General features: G+C 44.3%; 1 protein-coding gene across 2 annotated transcripts in view; it reads right to left on the minus strand.

Annotated features, from left to right (window-relative positions):
• uvrag (UV radiation resistance associated gene) overlaps window positions 1–12,749 on the minus strand; it is a 313,672-nt gene that overhangs the window by 60,009 nt on the left and 240,914 nt on the right. For both annotated transcript variants that reach the window (XM_085999709.1, XM_085999708.1), the window contains one exon: window positions 1,720–1,798. In XM_085999709.1, coding sequence (XP_085855835.1) covers window positions 1,720–1,798 — 79 coding nt within the window. The remainder of the gene's footprint in view (window positions 1–1,719; window positions 1,799–12,749) is intronic.

The following is a 12,749-nucleotide window of genomic DNA, read 5'->3' on the forward strand; positions in this document are numbered from 1 at the left end:
TAACTAGTAAAAAGCAAATTTAGGACTGCTTAGAAAACCTCTATAAACATGCATGCGCGAACACGCACGCACGCAGACGCATGCACACCAATATATGCAATGAACTTTCAGGTGGCGTAATGGAGTCAAATATTTTAATAATTTGACAATTAGGTGCACTGATTGGGGGATGGGGGGGGGGGGGGGTGGGGGGAAAACTGTAGGGTCTTTCTGGAAGAATGAGCTAAGAGGAGCCGGATGGCCATCCTCAACTGTATTTAACTCATGATCTCCGTCAACTGCTGCTGAAGGAACTGGCTGTCACATTAGTGGAGAATTTTCTAAGGGTGGAGTTAAAGCACAGTGTTGGGTCATTTTAGAGAAAGATTTACCATGCGTCCAATCAACTTTGGAGGAACCATCTGCAGGAGAAGGATATTTTCCATTCCCGGCAGTTGGTGATCACAAAATTTCCTCCCACCAATCTTGCTTCAAATTACAAACGGCGTCCACTATGACGGACTCAAAATTGGATTTAGGGCATCAAAGAAACAACATATTTTGTTACTCTTGTCACAAACCCCGCATCTGTTAATCTCTACTGTGGCACAAAACTGCAAACCGAATCTTAAATGAGGGTAACATGCTATTTGGTGCAAAAAAGAGAAGTGGGTCAAAATGGCCTCAGGACACATTCAGTTCACAACTGCCATGGAAATATATTCACACTCTAGTCATCAAAAACAGTGAGCAGGTACAGCTTGAAAATCTAGCAAAAGTTTAAGTCTATGCAGAACAGCCGCCATGTGAAAAGTAGCTCAATAATTCAATTGCTGTCTACTCTTTAGAATACAAAGTCTCAGGGTACCACAGAGGTATGACATGTACCATGTACATGAAAGCCTTTCAGCTACTAAGAAGTGTGTGCAATGCGCTGTGTTCTACAATCCTACCGAAAGATGATGGAAGGAAAGAAAATTTCACAACATGGATTACACGGAACAGAAAGAAGTCCCAATAAAGGGAAACCTTCAGAGATACATTTACAGTAATATGGAGGCAACAGGCAATTCGCACTTTCAAAAACAGCCAGCATAAATATATTTTCCCTAATGTTGTTCTCTTCCAGTGTCAGACAGTATTCCCAGGCCTCTGGTATTGCACAATGTGAGGCATGGTTGCAAGAACAGGCGAGAAGCTCGTGTGGTCTTTGAATCCCTGCACAATAGCACCTAGCTTCACTGGGCACCTCCACTTCCTCTTCCATAGGAGAGTCAAGTCTGGGTATCAAAATTATAAAAGTTCTCTTTTTTTTGTTAGGTAAGGGTATTGAGTGTTACGGAACCAAGGCGGGTAGATGGAGTTGAGAGACAGATCTGCCATGATCTAACTGAATGGCAGATCAGGCTCGAGGGGCTAAATGGACTCCTATTTTTCCTATGTTCCTAGAAATGAATCACTGGAGGTCAAAACCTTTAAAGAATAGTGCATTGGTTATCCATTTACGCCAATCTTCAGCTCTCCAGGGTAACAGTATTTGAATTAACTAATGTAAACTTCTCTCCGGTATAGTCAAAATGCAGCTATTGCAATCAATTTTGGTGAAGTCGACTAGCATTGCAACAGTAAAACTCATGCCAATATGGCCTTCTCGCTCCCCCCACCAACGAATCAGGGTTTCCTTACCCAGAAAGCACCGACAAAACACAAGGTCCTGCCTCCCCGCCATCATAGACCTACCTGTGCAATATTTTTATTGAGCAGATAAACTCCATATTCAAACTGAAACCTTTCTCCTCCTCTCGGATACAGAGGGAACCTGTGAATACAAACACAAGAAAATCTAGTTAATAAAGTTGTATGTGTTGGGGGGGGGGGGGGGGCGGGGGGGGGGAACAAGGACTGTAAAGTATATATTGTATTGCATTCGGTTTCACATTACCATATCAGTGGCACAAGACACAATTGAACTTTGAACAGAACATTATCCTGAATTCCTATGTAGCATTCAGTTGGGAAAGACAGGTTCTCCTTGGAAGAGAAGGTTAAGAGGTGACCTAATAGAGGTTTTCAAGACGATGAGATATTTTGATAGAGTAAAGAGGGGAAAAAATATTCCCTCAGGCGAGTGGGTCATAACCAGAGGTCATAGATTCAAAATCATTGGAAAAAGATCGAGGGGGGAGACGAGGAGAATTTTATTCACTCAGAGTTGTGATCTGGAACGCTTTACAGGAAACTCTCAATTTACCGGCACCTAAAATAACCGGAAATCTCTGTTAACCGGCAAAATTCAGGAGTAGGTTCAGGTAAGTTTTACTTCATATTAGTGGCCGTTCCTGGATCTGTGGCCGAGTAACTGGGGTTCCTGCACCTGTTGCTATGCAACAGGGACACTTGGTCTGTGGCTAGGGTTCCTGCACCTGTTGCTATGCAACAGGGACGCCTGGACCTGTGGCCGTGTACGGGGCTCTCGTACTTTTTACTATACCTCTCTGTAATCCGGACTTTGATAAACCGGCACCACGCCGGTCCCGGATAAAAAAAAGAGTTTCCTGTACTTGAAAAAGGTGGTGCAAGTGGACTCCATAAATAATTTTAAAAGGGAGTTGGGCGGGTAATTGAGGATGAAGAATTTATAGGGTTACGGTCAAAAAACGAGGATGTGGAATTAAGCACGACTGCTCTTCAAAGAGCCAGCACAGGCGTAACGGGCCGAATGGCCACCTTCAGTGCTGTAAGTGTCTATGATTCTATGACTCGCTCACACAGGTCACTTGGACAAGGGGCTGCCCTGCCACTAGTGTGAAACCTTATCCCAGCGAGAGTCAGTACGACAGGAGAGGAAGTTTTCTATTGAGTGAAACAAAAAGTCAACTACACCGAGATCAATTACGCCTTGCTAGCTCTCATTAATCATTTTGCCGGAAACTAGCAGCACAGAATAAACATCACAATTGAAGGAACTCCATGCCTCCAAGATTAATAAATTAAAAAAAACCTCCAACTGGATTAAGTTACAAAACCACAAAATTCTAGTAGAAATCTGGAAAACTCTCCCTCAAAAGGCTGTGGATGCTGGGGGGACAATTGGAGCTTTCAAAACAGAGATCGATAGGCTTTTGTTGGGTAAGGGTAACAAAGATGACGGGTACATGGAGTTGAGACACAGGTCAGCCGTGATCTACAGGAAACTCTCGATTTACCGGCACCCAAACAACCGGAAATCTCGGTTAACCGGCAAAATTCAGGAGTAGGTTCAGTTAAGTTTTTCTTCATATTAGTGGCCGTTCCTTGATTCTTGGCTGTGTAATCGGGGGTTTCTGCACTTGTTGCTAAGCAACAGGGACGCTTGGTCTGTGGCCGGGGTTCCTGCAGCTGTTGCTAAGCAACAGGGAAGCCTGGATTTGTTGCTGTGTACGGAGCTCTCGTACCTTTTAACTATAACTCTCTGTAATCTGGACTTTTTGTTAAACCGGCACCACGCCGGTCCCGTCGGTGCCAGATAAAAAAAAAGAGTTTCCTGTAATTGAATGGCCGAGCAGGACCAAGGGGCTGAATGGCCTCCTCCTGTTCCAATGTTCCTATGTATCACAATTATTGCTAAGCAACAGGGTTTTACTGCAAATGTTAAATAAGTTCATGATACAATGTGGCACACATAGACCATCGCCCAGTGCGGGGAGTACTGAGGGGGGGGCGGGGGGGCTGTGTCTCGGTCATGCCAACACAGGGAGTGACCAAGAATGAAAATCAGGGCATGGGGATAACACGATCACCTCCCCTTCTCATTCTAGTCAACTGATGATAGTGGCATTGACCGGAGATGTTGCAGGCTAAGGGGAACAATGGAAATATCGCTTTAAAAAAAGTCATGAAATTACCAAGTTGATTTGCAGAGGTACTGCAGTCTTACGTTTTCACACAAATCTGCACTCGTTAACACTTGACTCCTCGTGGTAAATGGTGAACACTTAAAATCTGTGAGATACACACCAGCTACGTGAAACAGATGCTATTCAGTTACATTTTCATACAGACTTCAATTTGTCCCCTCTTCTCGACGGTTAAAACTTCCTGCCATAATAAGTATGCCAGAGTGAACAGAAAAGGGGCCATTGAAAGGGTCACCGAGAAAGAATGCAATCACATAGTTATGCCTCTCCAGTAGAGTTGTGACATAACCGAGATGCCGGGGGAAAAAAAAGTTTTAGGATAATGATTGCCCTCCCCCACAAACACACACACTCTACAACTGCAAATAAAAAATGACTGCGACAAAGTTTGAACGAAACACAAACAAACATGTGCCAAACCATGCAACAAGGAAAGGCCACTTGACAAGTCAAGTCCATTTGTTTCACAATCCGCTGTTCATGGACTCTGCCCAACCCCCTCACTGTCCTGTGGGAGGCATCAAACCTAACAAAAGGTAGCCTCCAAGTTCTAAAATTTCTCCCCGACTTTCAAGGGTTGTCTAGCAAAACACTAGAATTTTGATCAAACGTTACAGTACACATATAAATACAAGCCTGCAGCTCACCAAGGATCACATTCCACACCGTTCAAATCATCACCGTTTATCCCATTACTACTGAAAGGGCCAATCAGCTATCAAGGCTGTAAGCACGATGGGAGAGTGAGAAATAGCACATACAATAGCAGGGCAGCAAGTAGGTGAAGCTCCTCTCAGGCTGGGCAGTAATTGGCTGTGGTGGCCCAAACACAGGAACTGTATCCCTCTTGTGCTGGTGTCTTGACCTGGGAGCACTGGACGCTAAGCTTGCAAGTATGAAGCGGAATAAAGTTTGCTTGGGAAAAAATGGACCACCATTTTGCAGAGCGAGTGCGAAATAAACTAGAAAACAACAGTTGATCCTTGTTGATAGCGTGCTGTATACTTTCATTCTCCCACCAGCCCCTCCCCGGCCTCGCCCACCCCCCCCCCCCCAACAATCTCTGTAATCTCCTCGAGGCCCACAACCCACAGATCTGTGCACTCCTCTAATTATAGCCTCTTGAGCATCCCTGATTTTAATCGTTCCACCATTGGTGGCTGTGCCTTTAGCTGCCAAGGCCGTAAGCTCTGGAATTATAAGAACATAAGAAATAGGAGCAGGAGTAGGCCAATCGGCCCCTCGAGCCTGCTCCGCCATTCAATAAGATCATGGCTGATCTGATCCTAACCGCCAATCCACTATCACAGAACCATCTCCTGAATCTAACAGAATTAGACACACGAAATAGGAGCAGGATCAGGCTACACGGCCCCTGGGCCCGCTCCGCTACCCACAGGGCCATGACCGATCCGAACCTAGATTCATGTCCAAATTCCTGCCCGCTCCCCATAACCCTTAATTCCCTTTACTTCTTGGAAACTGTCTATTTCGGTTTTAAATTTATGTAATGATGTAGCTTCTACAGCTTTTTGGGGCAGCATATTCCATGGACCTACCACCCTCTGAGTGAAGTAGTTCCTCCTCATCTCAGTTTTGAAAGAGCAGCCCCTTATTCTAAGACTATGCCCCCTAGTTCTAGTTTCACCCATCATCGGGAACATCCTCCCCGCATCCACCCGATCCAACCCCTTCACAATCTTATATGTTTCAATAAGATCGCCTCTCATTCTTCTGAACTCCAATGAGTAGAGTCCCAATCTACTCAACCTCTCCTCATATGTCCATCCCCTCATCCCCGGGATTAACCGAGTGAACCTTCTTTGTACTGACTCGAGAGCAAGTATGTCCTTTCTTAAGTATAGACACCAAAACTGTATGCAGTATTCCAGGTGCGGTCTCACCAATACCTTGTACAACTGAAGCAATACCTCCCTATTTTTATATTCTATCCCCCTAGCAATGAAAGCCAACATTCCATTGGCCTTAATCACTTGCTGCACCTGCATACTAACCTTTTGAGTTTCGTGCACCAGGAGCCCCAGATCCCTTTGTATATCAGTACTTTCCAGTTTCTTGCCATTAAGATAATAACTTGCTCTACGATTTTCCCTGCCAAAGTGCATAACCTCACACTTTCCAGTATTGTATTCCATCTGCCAAATCTCTGCCCACTTACTTAGCCTGTCTATGTCCCCTTGCAGGTTTTTTATGTCCTCCTCACTCACTACTTTCCATCCCATCTTTGTATCATCTGCAAACTTTGATATGTTACACTCGGTCCCCTCCTCCAAATCGTTAATATAGATTGTAAAGAGTTGGGGACCCAGCACTGACCCCTGTGGAAGACCACTAGTTACTGATTGCCAGTCTGAGAATGAACCATTTATCCCAACTCTCTGCCTTCTGTTAGATAGCCAATCCTCTATCCATGCCAGAATATTACCCCCAATCCCGTGATTTTTTATCTTAAGCAATAATCTTCTGTGTGGCACCTTGTCAAATGCCTTTTGGAAGTCTAAATACACTACGTCCACTGGTTCCCCTTTATCCACCCTATACGTTACTTCCTCAAAGAACTCCAGCAAATTTGTCAAACATGACTTCCCCTTCATAAAACCATGCTGACTTTGTCCTATTAAATTATGATTATCCAAATGTCCTGTTACTGTCTCCTTAATAATGGACTCCAAAATTTTATTTACCACAGATGTTAGGCTAACCGGTCTATAGTTTCCAGCCTTCTGTCTACTGCCCTTTTTAAATAAGGGTGTTACATTAGCAGTTTTCCAGTCTGCCGGGACCTTTTCCGAGTCCAGGGAGTTTTGGAAAATTATTACCAATGCATCCACAATCCCTACTGCCACTTCCCTCAAGACCCTAGGATGTAAGCCATCAGGTCCAGGTGATTTAACCGCCTTGAGTCCCATTATTTTACCGAGTAACACTTCCTTAGTGATTTTGATCGTGTTTAGCTACCCCCCCCCCCTTAGCCCCGTTTGTCCAGTGTTGGGGTATTCTTAGTGTCTTCTACTGTAAAGACTGATATAAAATATTCATTCAGTGTTTTTGCCATCTCCATATTTCCCACCATTAATTTCCCGGTCTCATCCTCTAAGGGACCAACATTTACTTTAGCCACCCTTTTTCTTTTTATATAACTATAAAAACTCTTACTATCTGTTTTTATATTTTTTGCTAATTTACTTTCATAATCTATCTTCCCTTTCTTAATCAATCTTTTTGTTATTTTTTGCTGTCTTTTAAAGTTTTCCCAATCCTCTATCCTCCCACTAGATTTGGCTACCTTATATGCCCTTGTTTTTAGTCGAATACTATCCTTAATTTCTTTACTTAGCCACGGATGGCTGTCTTTTCTTGTACACCCTTTTCTTCTCAGTGGAATATATATTTTTTGGAAGTTGTAAAATAACTCCTTAAATGTACACCACTGATCATGTATCGTCTTACCCTTTAATCTATTTTCCCAATCCACTCTACTCAATTCCGCTCTCATACCTTCATAGTCTCCTTTATTCAAGCTCAGCACGCTTGTTTGAGATCCAACCTTCTCACCCTCTAATTGAATATGGAATTCAACCATGTTATGGTCACTCATTCCAAGGGGATCCTTTACTAGGACAGTTTTAATTAATCCTGTCTCGTTACACAGGACCAGATCTAAGGTTGCTTGCCCCCTGGTCGGTTCAATTACATACTGCTCAAGAAACCCATCCCTAATACACTCAATGAACTCATCCTCAAGGCAGCCCTGCCCAATTTGATTTGTCCAATTAATATGCTGGTTAAAATCCCCCATAATTATAGATGTTCCCTTATTACAAGCCTCAACTATTTCCTGATTGATACTCCGTCCAACAGAGTTGCCACTGTTCGGAGGCCTATAGACTACGCCCACTAGTGTTTTTTTCCCCTTATTATTCCTTACCTCCACCCAAACTGTTTCATTATCCTGATCTTTTGACCCAATATCATTTCTCTGTATTACAGTGATTCCTTCCTTTATTAACATAGCCACCCCACCTCCCCTTCCTTCCTGCCTGTCCTTCCTGATCGTTAAATAACCTGGTATGTTTAATTCCCAGGCATTGTCACCCTGCAGCCATGTTTCTGTAATGGCCACAAGATCATACCCATATGTAGTTATTTGTGCCATTAACTCGTATATTTTGTTACGAATGCTACATGCATTCAGATAGAGAACTTTCAAAGATGTTTTGTGACACTTAGTTCCTGCTTTTGCCCTTTTTATTACTTTACCTTTTACTCCATACCTTCTGCCCCTTCCTGACACGCTCTGGTTTTTAATTTCCCCACTGCTACCCAAGTCTATGACCTTCTCTGTTGTCATTTTTATTATTTGCTCTCTAGCCACCTCCCCCCCACTAGTTAGTTTAAAGCCCTCTCTACAGCCCTAGTTATATGATCCGCCAGGACTCTAGTCCCAGCACTGGCCAAGTGAAGCTCGTCCCGACGGAACAGCTCCCTCCTGCCCCAGTACTGGTGCCAGTGTCCCAGGAAGCAAAACCCATTTCTCCCACACCAGTCTTTGAGCCACGCATTTAACTCTCTAATTTTATTTGTCCTAGCCAAATTCGCTCGTGGCTCAGGTAATAATCCAGAGATTATTACCCTTGTGGTTCTGCTTTTTAATTTGGCCCCTAGCTGCTCAAACTCCCTCAGCAGAACCTCCTTCCTTGTCCTATCTATGTCGTTGGTACCAACATGGACCACGACAACTGGATCCTCCCCCTCCAAGTTTCTCTCCAGTCCAGAGGAGATGTCCTTAACCCTGGCACCGGGCAGGCAACACAGCCTTCGGGACTCTCGCTCTCGGCTGCAAAGAACTCTATCTATCCCCCTAACGATACTATCCCCTACAACATTTCTTTTAACTCCCCCCACTTGAATGGCCCCCTGCTCCACGCTGCTGTGGCCAGGTTGCTCATCCTCCCCGCAGTCCCTGTTCCCAACCTCACAGGGAGTAAGAGCCTCGAACCTGTTGGACAAGTGCAAGGGCTGCGGCTCCTCCAACACTACCTCCTGGATCCCCGTACCTGCCTCACTTCTAGTCACACCATCCTGACCCTGGCCACGGACTACATCTGAATTAATTAATCTAATTGGTGTGAATACCTCGTGATACACAGAGTCCAGGTAACTCTCCCCCTCCCTGATGTGTCTCAGTGTTTGAAGCTCGGACTCCAGCTCTTCAACACGGAGCCGGAATTCCTCGAGCAGCCAACACTTACTGCAAATGTGATCACCGTGAGCATCAATGGTGTCCACCAGCTCCCACATATTGCAGCAGCAACAGCAACCTCCCTAAACCTCTCCACCTCCCTTTCCTCCTTCAAAGACGCTCCTTCAAACCTACCTCTTTGACCAAGCTTTTGGTCATCCGCCCTAATTGCTCCTTATGTGGCTCAGTGTCAAGTTTTGTTTTAAAACATTCCTGTGACGTGCCTTGGGGCATTTTACTATGTTAAAGGCGTTATATAAATACAAGCTGTTGTTATTATCAATGGTTTATTAGTCCAATTATCAGCTCACGTCTCACTTTACATTGAAGACTCTTGTTCACACATCATCTTTACCTAAAAAGTCACAGATGTCAGTCAACCCATGTAATTTTTAGTTCTACATTTTCACCACTGACCTTTAACTTTCCCTCCTTCCGAATTCTACCCAAACAGTTGCGAAAGCAATGGAAAATGAAGACTGACAAATGTAATTTACAAAAACGGTAACTGCACCGTACGCCTCTAACTATGCAGCTACTTACAATGTCCTCCTGAAAGAAGTGATGGCCACGTAACACCACCATCACATCCAAGTCACACACCATTCTGACTTGGAAATATATCGCCGTTCCTTTGTCACTGGATCCAAGTCCTGGAACTCCCTCCCTAACAGCACTGTGGGAGGACCTTCACCACACGGACTGTAGTGGATCAAGGCGGCAGCTCACCACCACCTTCTCAAGGGCAATTAGGGATGGGCAATAAAGGCTGGCCTTGCCGGCGACGCCCACATCCCATGAACGAACAAAAAAAAAATGGTAAAGTTCTATTCGCTCTTGGACAGGACAAATGACATATTTCCTTGGATGTACTGTCTTACTGAGGTTTAAGATGAGGGGATGGACATATGAAGAGAGGTTGAGTAGATTGGGACTCTACTCATTGGAGTTCAGAAGAATGAGAGGCGATCTTATTGAAACATATAAGATTGTGAAGGGGTTGGACCGGGTGGATGCGGGGAGGATGTTCCCGATGATGGGTGAAACTAGAACTAGGGGGCATAGTCTTAGAATAAGGGGCTGCTCTTTCAAAACTGAGATGAGGAGGAACTACTTCACTCAGAGGGTGGTAGGTCCATGGAATATGCTGCCCCAAAAAGCTGTAGAAGCTACATCATTACATAAATTTAAAACAGAAATAGACAGTTTCCTAGAAGTAAAGGGAATTAAGGGTTACGGGGAGCGGGCAGGAATTTGGACAGGAGTCCAGGTCTGGATCGGTCATGGCCCTGTGGGTAGCGGAGCGGGCCCAGGGGCCGTTTAGCCTGATCCTGCTCCTATTTCGTGTGTCTAATTCTGTTAGATTCAGGAGATGGTTCTGTGATAGTGGATTGGCGGTTAGGATCAGATCAGCCATGATCTTGTTGAATGGCGGAGCAGGCTCGAGGGGCCGATTGGCCTACTCCTGCTCCTATTTCTTATGTTCTTATGTTCTAAGATAGATAGGAGTAAAACATTTTTTACTCACTGGGCAGCTGAACAACAAAATATAACATGCCTTCAGATGGCACCATATCTCAAACATCTCAAATGTGCTTCACATTGAAGGGTTACTTCAAAATGCAGCAACTGTTATGGAAGCAAGCGTGGTGACTAAATAACACAAACAGCGAACGGGTGGCACTGATGGGCCCACTCACTGGATAAACAGCTCATCCAACAGACACCCAAAAGTTTTTCCCTTTAGTGCATGTTCAGTAAAGATTTTATAAGGTTTAGAATAAGTTAACTGCTATCGAAAAAGCCACAGATTTACTGGTAAAATGACTGCAAGTGCATGGAAACTCCGCAGGAAACAAAACTCTCAGCAATCACTGCATGGGCTGGATAATGCAGCACACAATACTGTCTTGCGAGCACAGATTTAAGCACACAACTACATTATCATTAAGGCTGTATCAGCTTTGATCTTATGTGGTTGGGAAGGGTGGGGGGCGGTTGGGGAAGGAATGAGACCGTGGCCAAGTGAGAAGCATCTTCTGCTGACCGAGTTTGAGACCTGGAGGGAAACGCACATGCTTTGCTACAGCTCGATGATTTTATTCCTACGTCAATCCTGCCGCGAAATGAAGGGTCTCGAGTGATGCACATTTGATGAACACCATCTACCCCCACCTCCACCCCGCAAGAAAAAAATTAATTCAATGTCAGCTGCTGTAACAAAAAGAATTCATTAATAATTCTGCTTTTTCATTCCACACCAAAATAAAATAAACTTTCCCATGTCAGGCTACTTGAGGTTTGCCCTTTCAGGAGATTGAATGTTTGCTTTAGGATGGCCTCAATGTTAAAGGGCCATTGTGTACAAGTCTGCCCTTGGGCTGAACTTGGCCAATTCATCACCTGGCACGTTTAATTGGTAGCATGCACTGTAGCCAGTTTTAAACTCTAAGGAGAAGTTTGCTGCAACAATACATGTTTTTAGTGCAAAATAATATAAGACTGAGGTATGCAGGAACACATGATTTTTTTTTAGTAGCAGGAAAATGGACCCAATGAGCCAATCCCTTAAAGAAACAAAATATCTTCTTTGCAGGACTTTGATGTTTTTGGATCCTTCCATTTTAAACAGAGTCCAACCTTTTGCAACTAAGGATTTTTTGGACAGTTCTAACAGTCTGCACCATGCCTCTCTGAATTAGCAACAGTACCATGCAATACAATGTGGTGGCTCACAGTCCTGGACCACCAACGTAAGGGCAGAACACAATGATCGTGCCCCCAGAGTTTCTGCTCTTGACTAGGCCATTATGAGGGTGGCACAGAGCGAGGTCCAGCTTTTAACTATTTGGTTTTGTGCTCATTAAGGTGACGAATGTTGATGCTGAGAAATGGAACTCTTGGCATTTCAGGCACCGAGCACCCGACAACAAGTTGCACTTACAAAGTGCCTCTAACGCGGTAAACCACCGAAGTCAGGTACAGCGCGGACAGATGCAGATAGATACAGGCTGCCCAAAATCATTTCGTGCAGGACCTTTACAGCAAGGATACGGGTATTGGTTTGGAGGAGTTACTGAGCCAATTGGAGCAAGCAAACTTAATTAGTATGGAAATAGTCAGCAATCTAGATTGGTGGATTTGTTCCAAATTGAGGAGGAGGCAGAAATAAAATGGGAAGATTTTCTTTCGGTGGTGTAGCAGAATTAAACCAAGTCCTTGCAAATAAATATGCTGTACAACACAAAGTCTCCCCACCCAGCAGTACATCAACGCGCTCAGCTTCAGCGTACATCTTACGCAAATATACTTGGATAGGGTTTTTGAGAATATTCACCACACATCGTATAAATAACAAATCACAACTGAGCAGTTTTTTAAAAATGAAAAACACAGAAAAGGGAACCCACAGAAGTTCACACCACAGACCATTTAGCCCGTCATGTCTGTACCAGCTCTTTGCAACTGAAAACTAATTCCACGGTTCTGCTCCTTCCCCCAAGCCTTGTAGTTTCCTCGACTTTAAAGTTATCCAATTTTCCCCTTAAACGATGCAATGGTCTCTGCCTCAGTCACTCCGTGACTAAGCATTCCATGCTGCAACAACCCTC

Source organism: Somniosus microcephalus, chromosome 10, assembly GCF_052327205.1.
Source record: "Somniosus microcephalus isolate GS21.2 chromosome 10, FLI_Smic_1.0, whole genome shotgun sequence".
Lineage (NCBI taxonomy): Eukaryota > Metazoa > Chordata > Chondrichthyes > Squaliformes > Somniosidae > Somniosus > Somniosus microcephalus.